At 41.6% G+C, this 13,371-nt stretch overlaps 1 protein-coding gene across 4 annotated transcripts in view; it reads right to left on the minus strand.

Moving 5' to 3' along the window:
- LOC117172585 (protein amnionless-like) overlaps positions 1-13,371 on the minus strand; it is a 442,636-nt gene that overhangs the window by 189,464 nt on the left and 239,801 nt on the right. Inside the window, exon 6 of one of the 4 annotated variants that reach the window (XM_033360666.1) lies at positions 4,178-4,344. The exons of the other annotated variants lie outside the window; for them this stretch is intronic. Coding sequence (XP_033216557.1) covers positions 4,266-4,344 — 79 coding nt within the window. The 3' untranslated portion in view covers positions 4,178-4,265. Of the gene's footprint in view, positions 1-4,177; positions 4,345-13,371 lie in introns of those variants that run through there. 4 annotated transcript variants of the gene reach the window in all.

The raw sequence follows: 13,371 nt of genomic DNA on the forward strand, positions 1-13,371 counted from the left end.
TCAGTTGCTCCGTCCACCCAAAGGTCACGAGATCCCGCCGATCCATCGCATTGAATCCATTTTCATTGGCTCCCCCAGCTCTAGATTTGTCGGCATTGTTGGACGACCCATTGTCGGGAGCCCTGCGCGTTCTGTTGTTTTGAACCGCACTTACTACAACTATGTTTGGTGAACGTGTTTGTAGAACGTAATACAAAATATTTGATAGAAACAAAAGTTATATTTCGTAATATGCGGTAGTTATTTTCAAAGTAAAATTTGTGAATAATTATAAAAGGTAGTCACCACATATACCCCTCTGCTGGTGTTTGACTCGATAAAAAGAGAACATTAGAAATCTGTAAAGAATAGTATAAGAGGCTAACACGATGTACATGTTATGTACACACGATGTACATGTTATGTACAATAAGTCCTGTGTACGTTAATAAAACCTGACTAAAGTAAAGAAAAACATTAGCAAAATAAAATCTCTTCCGGCTGTATAAAATAAAATATTGATTACAGTTGTAGTATATAAATAAATAATAAAATTCTGTATAAAAATTCCACAAGACATTAAATTTGTGGTTGAAATGGCCGGGAAAATACACCATCTTTTTAATGAAGTTTGCCTAAAAATAAACAATTATAATGGAAATTCATATTTTTTCAACTGCAAAAATAAATTTTGATGAAGGAGAATGCATAGAGAAACAAAATTAGAAAAGACCTGCTTGAAACCGTTCGGGAAATCGCACATGTCTGCCTGATCGAGTTTTTTTGTGGATGGAAGAACCTCTGTAGGCATTTCGGTAGGGACATTTCTGTTCTCCAGGTCTTGTTAGTGAGTTGCTTCTTTTTTCTGCAAATCCTCTTCCGCGATGGCATAAGCTGCCTTTAGTCTGTCAATGGTAACGGTGAACCTTTTGCCTTTGACATTGACATCGAATGTCTTGTCATTGCGGATATTGACAGAGCATGGTCCCTCATAGGGCAAGTCGAAGAAACCACCAGGTTTGTCGCAGCGTAGGAACACTTGATCTGTAGTGGCAAGATCTTTGAACACAAATGGCTTATGTTTGTTGTGCCTTGTACCACCTACAGAGCTGAGGTCTTGGAAGTACTTTCTTATCTGCTGCACGAACTCAGAAGTTTCATTTAGTTGTTGCAAATTTGGCTTTCGTGCTAAGAATTCTCCAGGAAGTCGTAGGCTCTCTCCACATCATACTTCTGCTACTGTTGCGTGTAGGTCTTCTCTAAGGCCCAAGAATATTATGAGTAAAGTTTCTGTCCATCTCTTATTTGAATAAAATCTAATAGCTGCTTTCAGCGGACGGTGAAGGCGTTCGACCAAAACATTGGAAGCTGGGTGATAAACACTTGCCGAAGATGCTGTGTTCCGAGAAGATTGTTCAATTCCTTAAACAAGTGAGACTCAAATCGCCGTCCTTGGTCACTTGTAATCTGGAGCGTGGTTCCAAACCTTGCTATCTAGCTCGAGAAAAATGTTTTAGCGACTTTAGGTGCTGAAATATCCTGAACCGGGATGACTTCCGGCCAGCATGAAAACCTGTAAACAATGGTGAGACAGTGCTGGTACCCTTGAGAGTAAGGTAAGGGTCCCACAAGATCTACGTTGATGTGTTCACACCTGGATGTTGGCGGGACGAAAGTTCCAATAGGTGCTCATACGTGCCTTCAAATTTTTGAACGTTGGCAAGAAATGCAGGCTTTGGCCCATTTTTTGCAGATGGTCTTTATATGTGTTTAGACATAACACTGTGGGATTAATCTACCCAAAGCCTTGATTCCAGGGTGAGATAGGTTATGGAGTGAGTTGAAAACAGATTGACGAAAAGGTTGGGTGACAAAAGGTCTTGCTGTGCTGGTTGAGACATGACAATACAGAGCTACGTCTGTGTCTGCAACATCGATTTTCTTCAGCTACAATCCGGACCCAGGTTTAAGTTACCTCTGCAATTCCTCATCATGAACCTGGGATTCTGCGAGAGCCGAGAAGTCGATTGCGGTTGCAAGCTCCTCGATCTGAGAGAGGGCATCTGCGTCAACAGTTTTACTACCTGAAACATGTCGAATATCAGTAGTGAACTGACCGATGAAGGCAAGTTGTCGAAAGTGTCGAAGATCACATTTGGTAGAGTTTTGTTGAAAGGCAAATGTAAAAGGCTTATGATCAGTAAAAATCATAAAGTCGCTTCCTTCGACCATGTGCCAGAACTATTTTACGGCTTAATACACATCCAGTAACTCTCTGCTGTGAGCGCCATTTTTTCGTTGTGCAGGTCTTCGTTTTTTTGAGAAAAATGCGAGTGGTTCCCATTTGTCTTCCACACCTTGCAGCAGAGCTGCGCCGATTGTAAAATCTGCTGCGTCCGTAAAAATTGCCAATGGTATATCTAGTGCAGGGATAACTAGAAGTACAGCATCTGCAAAGATTTTCTTGCATGTTTCAAAGGCTTTTAGAGCTTCTGCATTCCACGAAACAGGTGCTTTTCCTCAAAGATTTCCTATCAAACGATCGTTTAGAGGTGCCTGATGGGAAGCTGCCATCGGGATACCGAGTCTAAAAAAATTTTAAATTCCAAGAAATTGCCTGAGTTGTTTTGCAGTCTTAGGTTCTGGAAAATCTGGATAGCTTGAATCTTTTCTGGGAGAAGGTTAATGCCATACTCGGAAAATTCAAAACCGAGGAACTTCACAAAAGATATTCCCATGAATATTTTACTGGATTAGTCACTACATCATAAGCTTTGAGACGATAGAAAGGTAGCCGGAGATGCTGTTTGTGCTTCTCTGCTGAAGATGATGCTACGACGATTCATAGATATACACATATGCAAAGTCGAGGCCACTGAGTACCTAATCCATGAACCTTTGGCAAGTTTGAGCGGCATTCCGTAACCCAAAAGGCATACATAGAAATTCGAAGAGGCCAAACAGCGTCGTTGAAGCCGTATTTGGAATATCTTCTTTAGCGACAGGTACTTGGTGGAAAGCCCTTACAAGATCGATAGTAGAAAAAAGTTTCTTGCCATGTACGGTGTGAGAAAAGTCGTGGATGTTAGGTAGTGAATACTTATCGGGGATTGTTCCAGCATTTAATTTTCGATAATCTCCACATATGCGCAATTCGCCAGCTTTCTTAGGGACCACGTGGAGCGGTGAAGCCCAACTGCTTTTTGATGAACGAACAATTGACATACCTATCATGTTCTGAAACTGTTTTCGCCTGTTTATATCTGTCCACCTTGTGTGGTGTAAATTCGTTGTACTGTGGAGTGCTTTAGTTTCACTATAGTACCTGAAGCTCGGGTTATTTCTGGAAACTTTCAAAAGGTGGTGTCAGGGAGACGTTCCTGAAATTGCACGAATGCCGAGAAGCTCGTCAGGGCATTGAGAAAATATCCCTTTATAAGAGAGAAGTAACTGTGTCGACTAGACACTGATTCCGAGAATCCACTCGTACGGCATAGTTATATAAAAAATACACATTGGATATGGGTTTTGTCACATATGCTCAGGAGATTCGCCGAACTTTTTATGATACCAACAACGTTCATCTTTCCTGCTCTGACTACCATCACGACAATCACGAGAAAATAAGGGGATACGCGATCTTCCGCGGAAACGATTGTGGTTATTAGCCGTGATAGTTGAACTTTCTTGTCTCAAAGTATTCTTAACTTCTTCAATCTGAGAGGTTATGACAAGAATCATGCGTTGCATAAATGTCTTTAAAGGTTCCGGGTTGTTTATCCGCGTTTCTGCCACACAGCCTCTACGTGTAATGCGTTCGGAAATTGCATCTGCCAGTTTAGCCGTGTCGTATAAGGGACTCTATACCTAACCTGGGCGACAGGTCATCGAAGGGATCGCAGTGCACTTTTGGCAGGCAGGGACTTGTTGAGACCCTTTTAGAAAGGTCTGGGCTAGTCGTGTACCTGGTTTGCTAGTTTCACCTTCGATTAACCTACTTGAAGCTAAAACGTAATGCAAAATATTTGATAGAAACAAAAGTAATAATTTGTAATATGCGGTAGTTATTTTCAAATTAAAATTTTTGTCAATAATTATAACAGGTAGTCACCACAAATATATCTATTTTTTTAGAAAATAAAAGTCAGTAGTCACTAAAAAATGCGCCACATTCTGTACCTCTTGGGTGGTGTGGAAACCAGTAGACAGTTAAATTTTCAACCCGAATCTTGGCAACAATTAGGCCTATTGCCGAAACAGGTAGGCAGCCATTTTTACATTCTCATTCATAAGAGTGCAATGTAATTGTCCAAATCTTCGATATCTGGTTTATAACGGATCTTTACGTTTCGGCATTCACAGAATCTGAAAATCATAAATTTATATCGGTGACTGTCGGTCTGTATGTCTGTATATCTGTATGTATGGTTCCTTAAATGTTGTAGCCACGCTAACTTTGGAAGGATTTGTCCAATCGAGTCAGCATTTGATACACTTTGTAATAAGAAAACATTTTTAATCAATTTATTTTATTTATTATTATATTTTTGAGGCGAAATCTGTTCTCTCGGCACGTGGCACAGTACTTCAAGGGCACATTTAGGATTATTTTAAGAATTTAGGATTAACCCGTACGATTTTTGTTTGTTAATTATTTATGACCTTACCTCATCGATATTTTCAACGAGGGACAACGATGTATTTTAGAACTCTGTAAGGCCTTCAGACGTTAGGAGGGAAAAATAAATAAATGGTAAGTTTATCTTTACAACTTCTTAAGGTTCCCGAAATCAAGTTTAAGTTCGTTGAGCAGATATTTTCAACCAAAATTTAAAAATGTAGAGCATCATCAAAATTTAAAAAAAAATTATTTTATATTTTATCAAAGTTTCTCGTAGATGAGAAATTGCAAATTATCCAAATGAAATTTTTAATTTCGATGAAAATTAGAAAAGTTATTTAATTTTCAACATTCTGAAAATGTTTAGAAAAATAGAAAAAAAATATTTTTCTAAAATATTAGAAAATTTTATTTAAATTCGTCACTAGATATCAAATATATTTAGAAACTATGCCAGTTAAAATTTTCGATTAAACAAAAATTCCAAAAGTTAGAGCTTTTTCAAAAATGTTTGAATTCTATAAAAATTCAAAAAGTTATATGCTTCTCTACATTTTCAAAATTTTCAAAAAAGGAGAAAACAGTTTTACTAATGGATTAAGAAATATCAATCCAAACTTCCACTAGATATAAAATATATGTTTTCTACACTATTGTCGTGAAATTTCTTATTAGACATTATAGACCCATTAGGCATTTATTGTTCATTATTTTAATTTGTTATAAAAACTCTTATTCATGTACTGCGGTGGAAATACTTAACGGGAGGTCTACCACGCACAACAACAAGCTGTCAAAATTCTACATCGGCTGAGATGCGAAGTCATGCACTAAGAAGAGGAGGTTTCTCAGTGAATGCACAGTGGATGTAAGTCCCGCTACGTACAATGTAAGTCCCCACCATGCTGCTGGGAGGCCAACTGGCGGCTGTCGCACTCCATCTCGGTCCCTCTTACTCCACCAATCTTAGTATAATCTTAAAATACTAGGGGCGCTCCGACTCACGTTTCAGGTGCGCGGAGAGGCCTCTCTCAGCAGTCATTCGTTACTCTGAGCTCGAGGCCAGCAAATCGCCCGAATAAGTGGGAAAGACTTTGAAGCAAGCTATTAACAAGGAATTAACGTTTACTAAAAGGAAACATGACGGGACAACATGTTGCCAGGTAGGCCCCACTGCCATTATCTTTTGTGTAATAAGCAAAGCTAAATTAAGTCATTATTATTTTCAACGTCGTGTGTCGAAGTAGTAGACACATGCTGTTGAAATTTGTTAGTTGCTGACCTCAGTTAAAGTCAGGTCTCGTTTTTTAGATCAAATACAGTGCGTCGTTTTTTTGTTAAATAACGGGAGTAGTAATCCCAATTGACTTGTACTTACTTAATTGGAACCTATAGTTCCACTCAAATGAATGGGATCTTCCACCCACTGAATTACTATAAATTGGCCTAGAGTGATGCCAGCCAATCCTATCCTAATTGTGGGAACACGGGTTTCCCTGGTAACGTTAAATTCATAATTTACTATAATTAAACATTCACATTATCAAAATAAAGTTCTTCAGTTTTGTGTGACCTAACTCCTCTTTCGTGCGTCACTCCTTACTGACTCCACTCTATCGGAGCGGTCCGAGCAAAACTTAATTAATATTTCAAATTAGGGCCTGAGTGAAGAGAAAGGGAGGTTAGATGAAAAAAAATCAGGATTGGAATTTGTTAGAATTTTATAAATCCAATTTTGAAAAATCAAATAAAAAGTAAAAGGTAAAAAATAAAATTTACAATAAATTAATTGGAACAATGGAAGTTCCAATCATCAGTGAAAGTTGTTATGGTCGCCAGAACAATAGATGGTGAGTCATCCGTCGGCTATCTAGTTGAGTAATAGCTCGAGTAGTGACAAGCCTACAAAATTAAATGAATCTAAAATAACAAATAATGAAATAAGATAATTTGACGAATTTCAAAATTCAAATAAAGTTCGAGAGAAGATGAGCTTTATTTTAATTTAATTAATGCTGAATACTGTGAATAAAATTTGTTTGCTCATCCTTTTTGAAGATTCAAGGATTAACAAACAAAATAAAATAAAATCCTAAGAATGATAAAAAGCAGATTTAGGAGATTCCCTGAAATTCAATAATTTGTTGATTAAATTGAAGTTTGAGGTGATTGAGGGAATGGTGAATCGTGAGTCATCATATGAATGAGGGTTCGGATGTTGGTAAATAAACCTACCAAATCAAAAAATAATTAAAATCAAGCATTCTAAATTGTAAAATTCCCTCTCAATTCATAATTAAAATTGGAATTTAAGTAAAATTAATTTAAAATTGTAACTCACAAAACCCAATAAAATTTAAAAGATAAGGCGAAATAAAAATTGCAACACAAAGTAAAGTTGTAAATTGAATGTGAACAATTGTTTTGTAAAAACAACTGAATTAAAATGGACTTTTGCAGTAATTATACTATTTTGATCAATTCAAAGCCAGAGAGTTTAAAAGTTAGTTTAAAAATGAGCGGGTGATAAAAATTTGATTGGCCAACAGATTTTACAAAATGCCAACTATGCGGTACAAATACAACAGTCCACAATTACACACATTGTAGATCTATCACTGAACCAAATTCCAATGTTGGGTGTTTGTAACTTGTCGGTAACAGTGGAACATAGAACGGTGGACTTGGAATTTTTGGTTCTAGAGAATTTTAGTGATAGTTGTGTGTTACAGAATTAAAATTGTTCAATCAAATTTGAATCCAATCATAATAATTATTTATGGTCATGTGCAAATTGGTTGTTCATCCTTTTTGATGTTTCAAGGATTAACGGACACAGAACAACAGATGTGCCTCACAGTAACTGACATAACCTCGATTCAGTCCGAATAATAAGCGACCACTATATTAAGGCTATTGCGGGGATGGAACAATCAATGATTCAAACTCACCTCAAACTTCAAAACTTAAAATTACCTGGATTTGAGCATCCCGCCAGGATAAATTTATTGATTTTTTTTAGTATTATGATTATAATTATGATCATTTTAAAATTGATGGAATTCTATTGAATTATGTTAATTATAACATTAAGATAATTATGGTATATGATCTTGATTTACCTGGAATTATGTGAATTCTTTGGACCGTTTTGACTTTCCTTGGTAAAATTGAACCTTTTATGTTTTAAAATGTCGGAAGAAAGGGACATCGAGATACCACCCTACGTGCTATCCATGTCTGAGGACGATCTCAGACGATACTTGGGCGATAGGGGGAGGAAATGTCGGGATCCTTGAACATACTACGGGTTCGGGCCCTACGCTCTCTGAGGAGGACAATTTCGGTCCCAGAAATATCCCGTCAGCCTGATTACGAATTGGGGTCGGAAGACGGGCATCGCGCGGTTGAGTTACTAGGGGCCACTGAGGAAATAGTGGAGCGAGTTTTACTAAATTCTGGGAAGGTCCGGTCGCACATTGGTTGTGAGGCGGACCCTGGCAAGGAACGTTTAGGTGCCATTCGGAGCCTATTCGAGTCTCCAGCGATTACTATGAGGGGACAAGTTAACAGTGGGCTCAGAGAGTCACACCCCTTTCGGTCATCTTCCGGCGTAACTGGATTTCATACGTGCCTTACTAGTACGTCTTCCGTGTTCTGTTATACATGACCGGTAATGAGATTAACGACTCATATGGCATCGAGTCCGTTGGGCTTTAGTGGGATGCGGGACACCGTATATATTCCAAGTCACTATAGGGGCGTACCACGGTTCCCAAATTCGTGTGGGGTGCACTATGACAACCCAAATTTGTCTTCAGTGGCGATTACTGTTCTGAATTCGCCTTCTGGTATGCGTTGCGCCTCTACCAATCCAAATAGGGGATGGGAGGGCAGTCCATTCGCGCCAACGATAGGTCCCCAGGCCACAGTAGACTTTTCAGTGTTAAAGGGGCAGCCCCCGGAGTAGGGGCGCACCCTGTAATTTCAGCGCCTTGCACAGTTGAACCACAGCCAGGTAACACTCTATTTCAGCAGTCTACCTTTGAGTTGCCTCCGTCCATCCTACCACCGTATTCGTCCATTTTTGCACACCCCTTTCAGTCAAGAGGAGCAATGCCCCATCCCACACAGTACTTCCAATCCAGAGCCCACTATAGGACTGTCGACATTATTGTAAAGAATTGGGAAGTCACTTTCAGTAGGAATAATGAGAGGATTGCAGAAAACTTTTTAACAAGAGTGAAGGAGGGGCGTTTGGTCTCAGGCCTTACGGATGAGGAATTGATGATAGGAATTCCATTCATCCTTAAGAAGTTACCCCTGCAGTGGTTCCAATATAACTGTCATGTCTGGCGTACATTGCAGCATTTCAAAACGGCTTTCCTTATGATGTACGGAGATATCAATTATCAGTGGCGTCTTGAAGAACAAGTTGACACTCGTTATCAGGGTTGTGACGAAAGGACCGCTAATTTTTTAAAATGTTTACAGGGTCTATCCCTAAAAGTTCAACGGCTGGTTACCATGAAAGAACAAATGGACCGAGCCCATCGTAATCTAAGACCGGATCTTCAAAGGTCTATTCGCCGTTTTGAGTTTTCTGATTATAATCAGTTAACGCTGCTGGCAGTAAAAGTGGAACGAACTGCGAACTTAAATGAAGGAGAGCGTGTACCACCTAGTCCGGAAGATTCAATCTTCCCTGATTTGGCTTATGCCAAAAATACTAAACTTTCTAGCTCAGCTGGTGGAAATGCTAGTGGCAGCACCTCGAACGATGTCAGCTCGTCTCTTGAGTCATTGGTGAGTATATTGGTAAAGTTGGTGGACAGATTAGGCGCCACGGCCTCGTCACATGATGAGCCTGGCTCGCTTACTGGTGGGAAACCTAGAAATAATAATAGACCCAATTCGAATACCGATCGAGGCGAGAATCATGAGGAGTCGAGTTCGGCGCAGTCCTCAACTAAATCTTATCACAATAGAGGGAGTCCACTTCCAGGACGGGGAATCCAACCAAAGGGCGAACCACCTTGCTATAATTGTGGTGGCTCCGACCATGGATGGAGAAATTGCCAAACCAAATGAGCCAAGTTTTGCCATAATTGCGGAAAACATGGCCAGATCAAGCGAACTTGTGATTCAACTCATTGTAGGGAAACCATTAAGGGAGGGTCGTCTCAGGGTAGACGCCACTCCTTGTATCCCAAGGCCTAGACCTAAAATTACTCAGAAGTTACCTTCTAAAAATCAATTCGAATTTTCTCAAAAATTGTCTTCAGAAACTCAGATTGGAGTGAACTTCAATCAATCAACCTCAATTCTTGAATCGCGGAGGGAGACCTTATCACCCTACGTCAGTATAGAATTAGGGGGTACTAAAATCCATTCGATAATAGACACAGGTTCATCAAGAACGTATCTGGGATCAGTAGGGGTACAGATACTCAGTGCGGGTGGTTATGAGATCGATCATTCTAAGGCAGGGGCGATCATGATGGCGAATGGCACTATTGAGTCTGTCATTGGCAAGGTGTGTCTGCCGGCTATCTTCTCAGGAACCACCCATTTAATACATTTTAAAATCATACCGGGGCTAACTGATACTTGTGTGCTAGGCATGAATTTTGCCGAAAAGTTCAGTTTTGTTCTCAATTTGCGTAACAAGCAGTTGTGGTTGGCTGACGAACCAATAATAAAATTTGCGCTTGGGCCCACGAATGAGAACGATCTTGATACTTGCAAAGGTATCGCCTTGCTGGATGTGGCGGAAAAGGTTAGGTTAGACTAATTTTTGACGGGTATAATCAAATCAAAGTCTGATAAGTTACCCGCCGCGAAATTTGTCGAACACGTGATCGACACGCAGGGGAGTCCTCCGATTCGTTAAAGAAATCATCGGATGTCACCTAAGGTGTGTGACGCGTTCATAGAAGAGGCAAACCGGTTGATTGAGCAAGAATTAATTGAGCCACCAAATAGTGAATGGTGCAGCCATTGTGTGTGATGATAGTAAGCTTATCACGGCTTTTACTGTCCCAGGAAAAGGGTTGTATCAATTCAAACGCATGCCGTTTGGTCTCACCGGAGCTCCAGCAACCTTTTAACGGTTAATGGACAAGGTCATCGCTCCGGATATGAGACCACACGTGTTTGCCTACTTAGACGACGTTATCGTCGCAGCTAAAACCTTTGACGAACATTTGTACTGGTTGGAGCGAACCATGACACGCTTGAATAAAGCAGGAATAACGCTCAGCCCAGACAAGTGCAAGTTTTGTCAAACTGAAGTCAAGTTCCTGGGATTCAAGGTGAGTAAAGATGGGTTATTGGTAGCCGACGTCAAGGTCCGCCCCATACTTGAGTATCCTCGACCCAGAGACGTTAGACAGGTAAGACACTCACTCGTCTAACCAAAAAAAATTATAATTTCTCTTGGGGGGGACGAGCAGGAAGAGGCATTCCAGACTCTGAGAACGACCTTGGTGTCATCGCCTGTATTAGCGTACCCCGAATTTACTCTGCCATTTTGCGTTCAAACAGATGCTAGCAAATTTGGGGTGGGCGTGGTCATCACCCAGATACAAGACAAGAAAGAGCGTGTTATCGCATACGCTAGCCGAGTGATGACTAAGGCAGAACGGAACTACTCAACCACCTGACCACAGCAGCCTCCGATGGTTGTATAAACTCAAAAATCCGACAGGTAGATTAGCACGCTGGGCCCTAGATCTCCTAGAATATAGTTTCGAAATTTTTCATCGAAAGGCATCGGTGCACCAAATGCCGGATGAACTATCCCGTATGTACGAAGATGGAGAAATCGAGTATATTGCGGCCATGATGCTTGTCGAGGATGAATGGTACGCCAGGCGGCGTGAGGTTGTGTTAAGGTCATCCGGAAAGTACCATGGGTGGAAAGTGGTAAACGGAGAGCTTTGGAAATATAAGAAAAATCCGTTGTTAGAGGATATCATTGAAGACTATGATGCTCGGAAACTGGTGGTTCTGAAGAACCTCCAGTCAGAGCTAGTGCATGAAGTGCACTGTACATCTGAAGCTGGTCATTTAGGTAGGGACAAAACCTACCATCGGGCCGCGATTCACTATTATTGGCCTGGCATGTTCAAAGACATCACGTCTTTCGTTAGAAAGTGCGAGATATGCCAGCTCAATAAACCTTAGCAAGCTCAATAGCGTGTACTTATGACCCAGCGCATAGTCCAGGAGCCCTGGACAGTCGTGGCAACCGATGTCATGGCTCCTTTCCCTAGTAGTAAACAGGGATATGAATACCTATTAGTATTCCAGGATGTTTTCTCAAAATGGATAGAGTTAGCACCTTTGAAAAAGGCTAATGCAAAAAGTATTAATACAGCTTTCTTAGAATTCATAAACACTAGGTGGGGAACGCCCATAGTGCTCTACTCGGATAGTGGCACTGAATTTAATGATAATGCGGTAAACAACCTCACGGGGGAGTTCGAAATCCACCGATCTTTCATAACCTTATATCATCTTCAGGCTAACCCTGTGGAACGAACCAATCAGGTGACTTCAGCGTTCCTTAATTTGGGGCGGGAGTCCCGGCCGCAAAAGCCTATTCGCAGTTTAAGGGAGGGGGAGGCCGAGTTGCCACCACCCGACCTTCAGGTCTGGACAACTCGGATGGCACGACTAACGCACTTGAGGGAGCTAATGACTAAGTTCCAAGATCAGGCTCTCGTCAGGCAGGCGAAGTATTACGATCAGCTTCATAGAGAACACCAATTCAATGTCGGTGACAAGGTCAAGAAGCCGAACCAAGCGTGTTCGAAGAAAGGAACTCATGTGGCGGCAAAATTGGCCCCTAAGTTCAGTGGTCCCTTTGTTGTAGTGGAGGTAATCTCACCCAACATCTACAAAATGGCATCGCTCGCAGGAAGATTGGCGGGGCCAATCTAACCTATCAATCAAACCTACAAAAATATGAAGAGGATCGGGATGACGAGCCGAAGGATCCGGAGGAATTGGCTGAACTGGATCGGATGCTGTTGGAAATCAGCGATTCTGAAGATGAACCGGACTCCCGGGAGAATTCGGAACAGAATTTTGATTGGGGTCTTAGTAATAGGGACAACCACTCAGACTCGGACAGGGGCGGTCTGGTGAAACTCCGTGCGCGTTCATACTCTATTTTGGCCGACCGGACTCATATCGAGTTAGCAAATAGTACTTGTCTTACTCTAAGACACAATTAAGGCATGAGTTGGTTAAATCAGTTCTTTATTGGGGAAAATGCTTGTAATATTTGCAGCGGTGTCTCACGTGGAGTTGGCAATAAGAATGCAGCGATCGTTGGCGTTGTGGACCTCCACTGTCAACACAGGTTCAGAATCAGGGCAAGTGGCCCTAGAGGAGGCGGCGGGAGATGCAATCGTCTCCACGGCCGGGGCCAGACAACCAGAGGAACTGGAGGGAGCGGTGGGGAACGCCATCGTCCCCACCTCACACCAGCCGAAGCTCAAACCAGGCTGTTCGCTCTCGGACCTGGACTGGGATCGCTCACTCCCGGAGGGGGCGGTAGATCACGTGGCCCTAGTCCTGGCCGAGTTAAACGCGGGTTACCCGTATGCGGAACAACAGGAGGAGCGCGAGCGGAGGCCCGAGCCACCAAGGGCAGTGGATCTCTCCGTGGCCAAGCGGGTTCGCCAGCGACTCCAAATGTATCCCCGATTCCGCCGAAGGAGGCGTGAGTCCACAATGTGGGGGGCAACTAAGGCGGAACG

Source organism: Belonocnema kinseyi, chromosome 5, assembly GCF_010883055.1.
Source record: "Belonocnema kinseyi isolate 2016_QV_RU_SX_M_011 chromosome 5, B_treatae_v1, whole genome shotgun sequence".
Lineage (NCBI taxonomy): Eukaryota > Metazoa > Arthropoda > Insecta > Hymenoptera > Cynipidae > Belonocnema > Belonocnema kinseyi.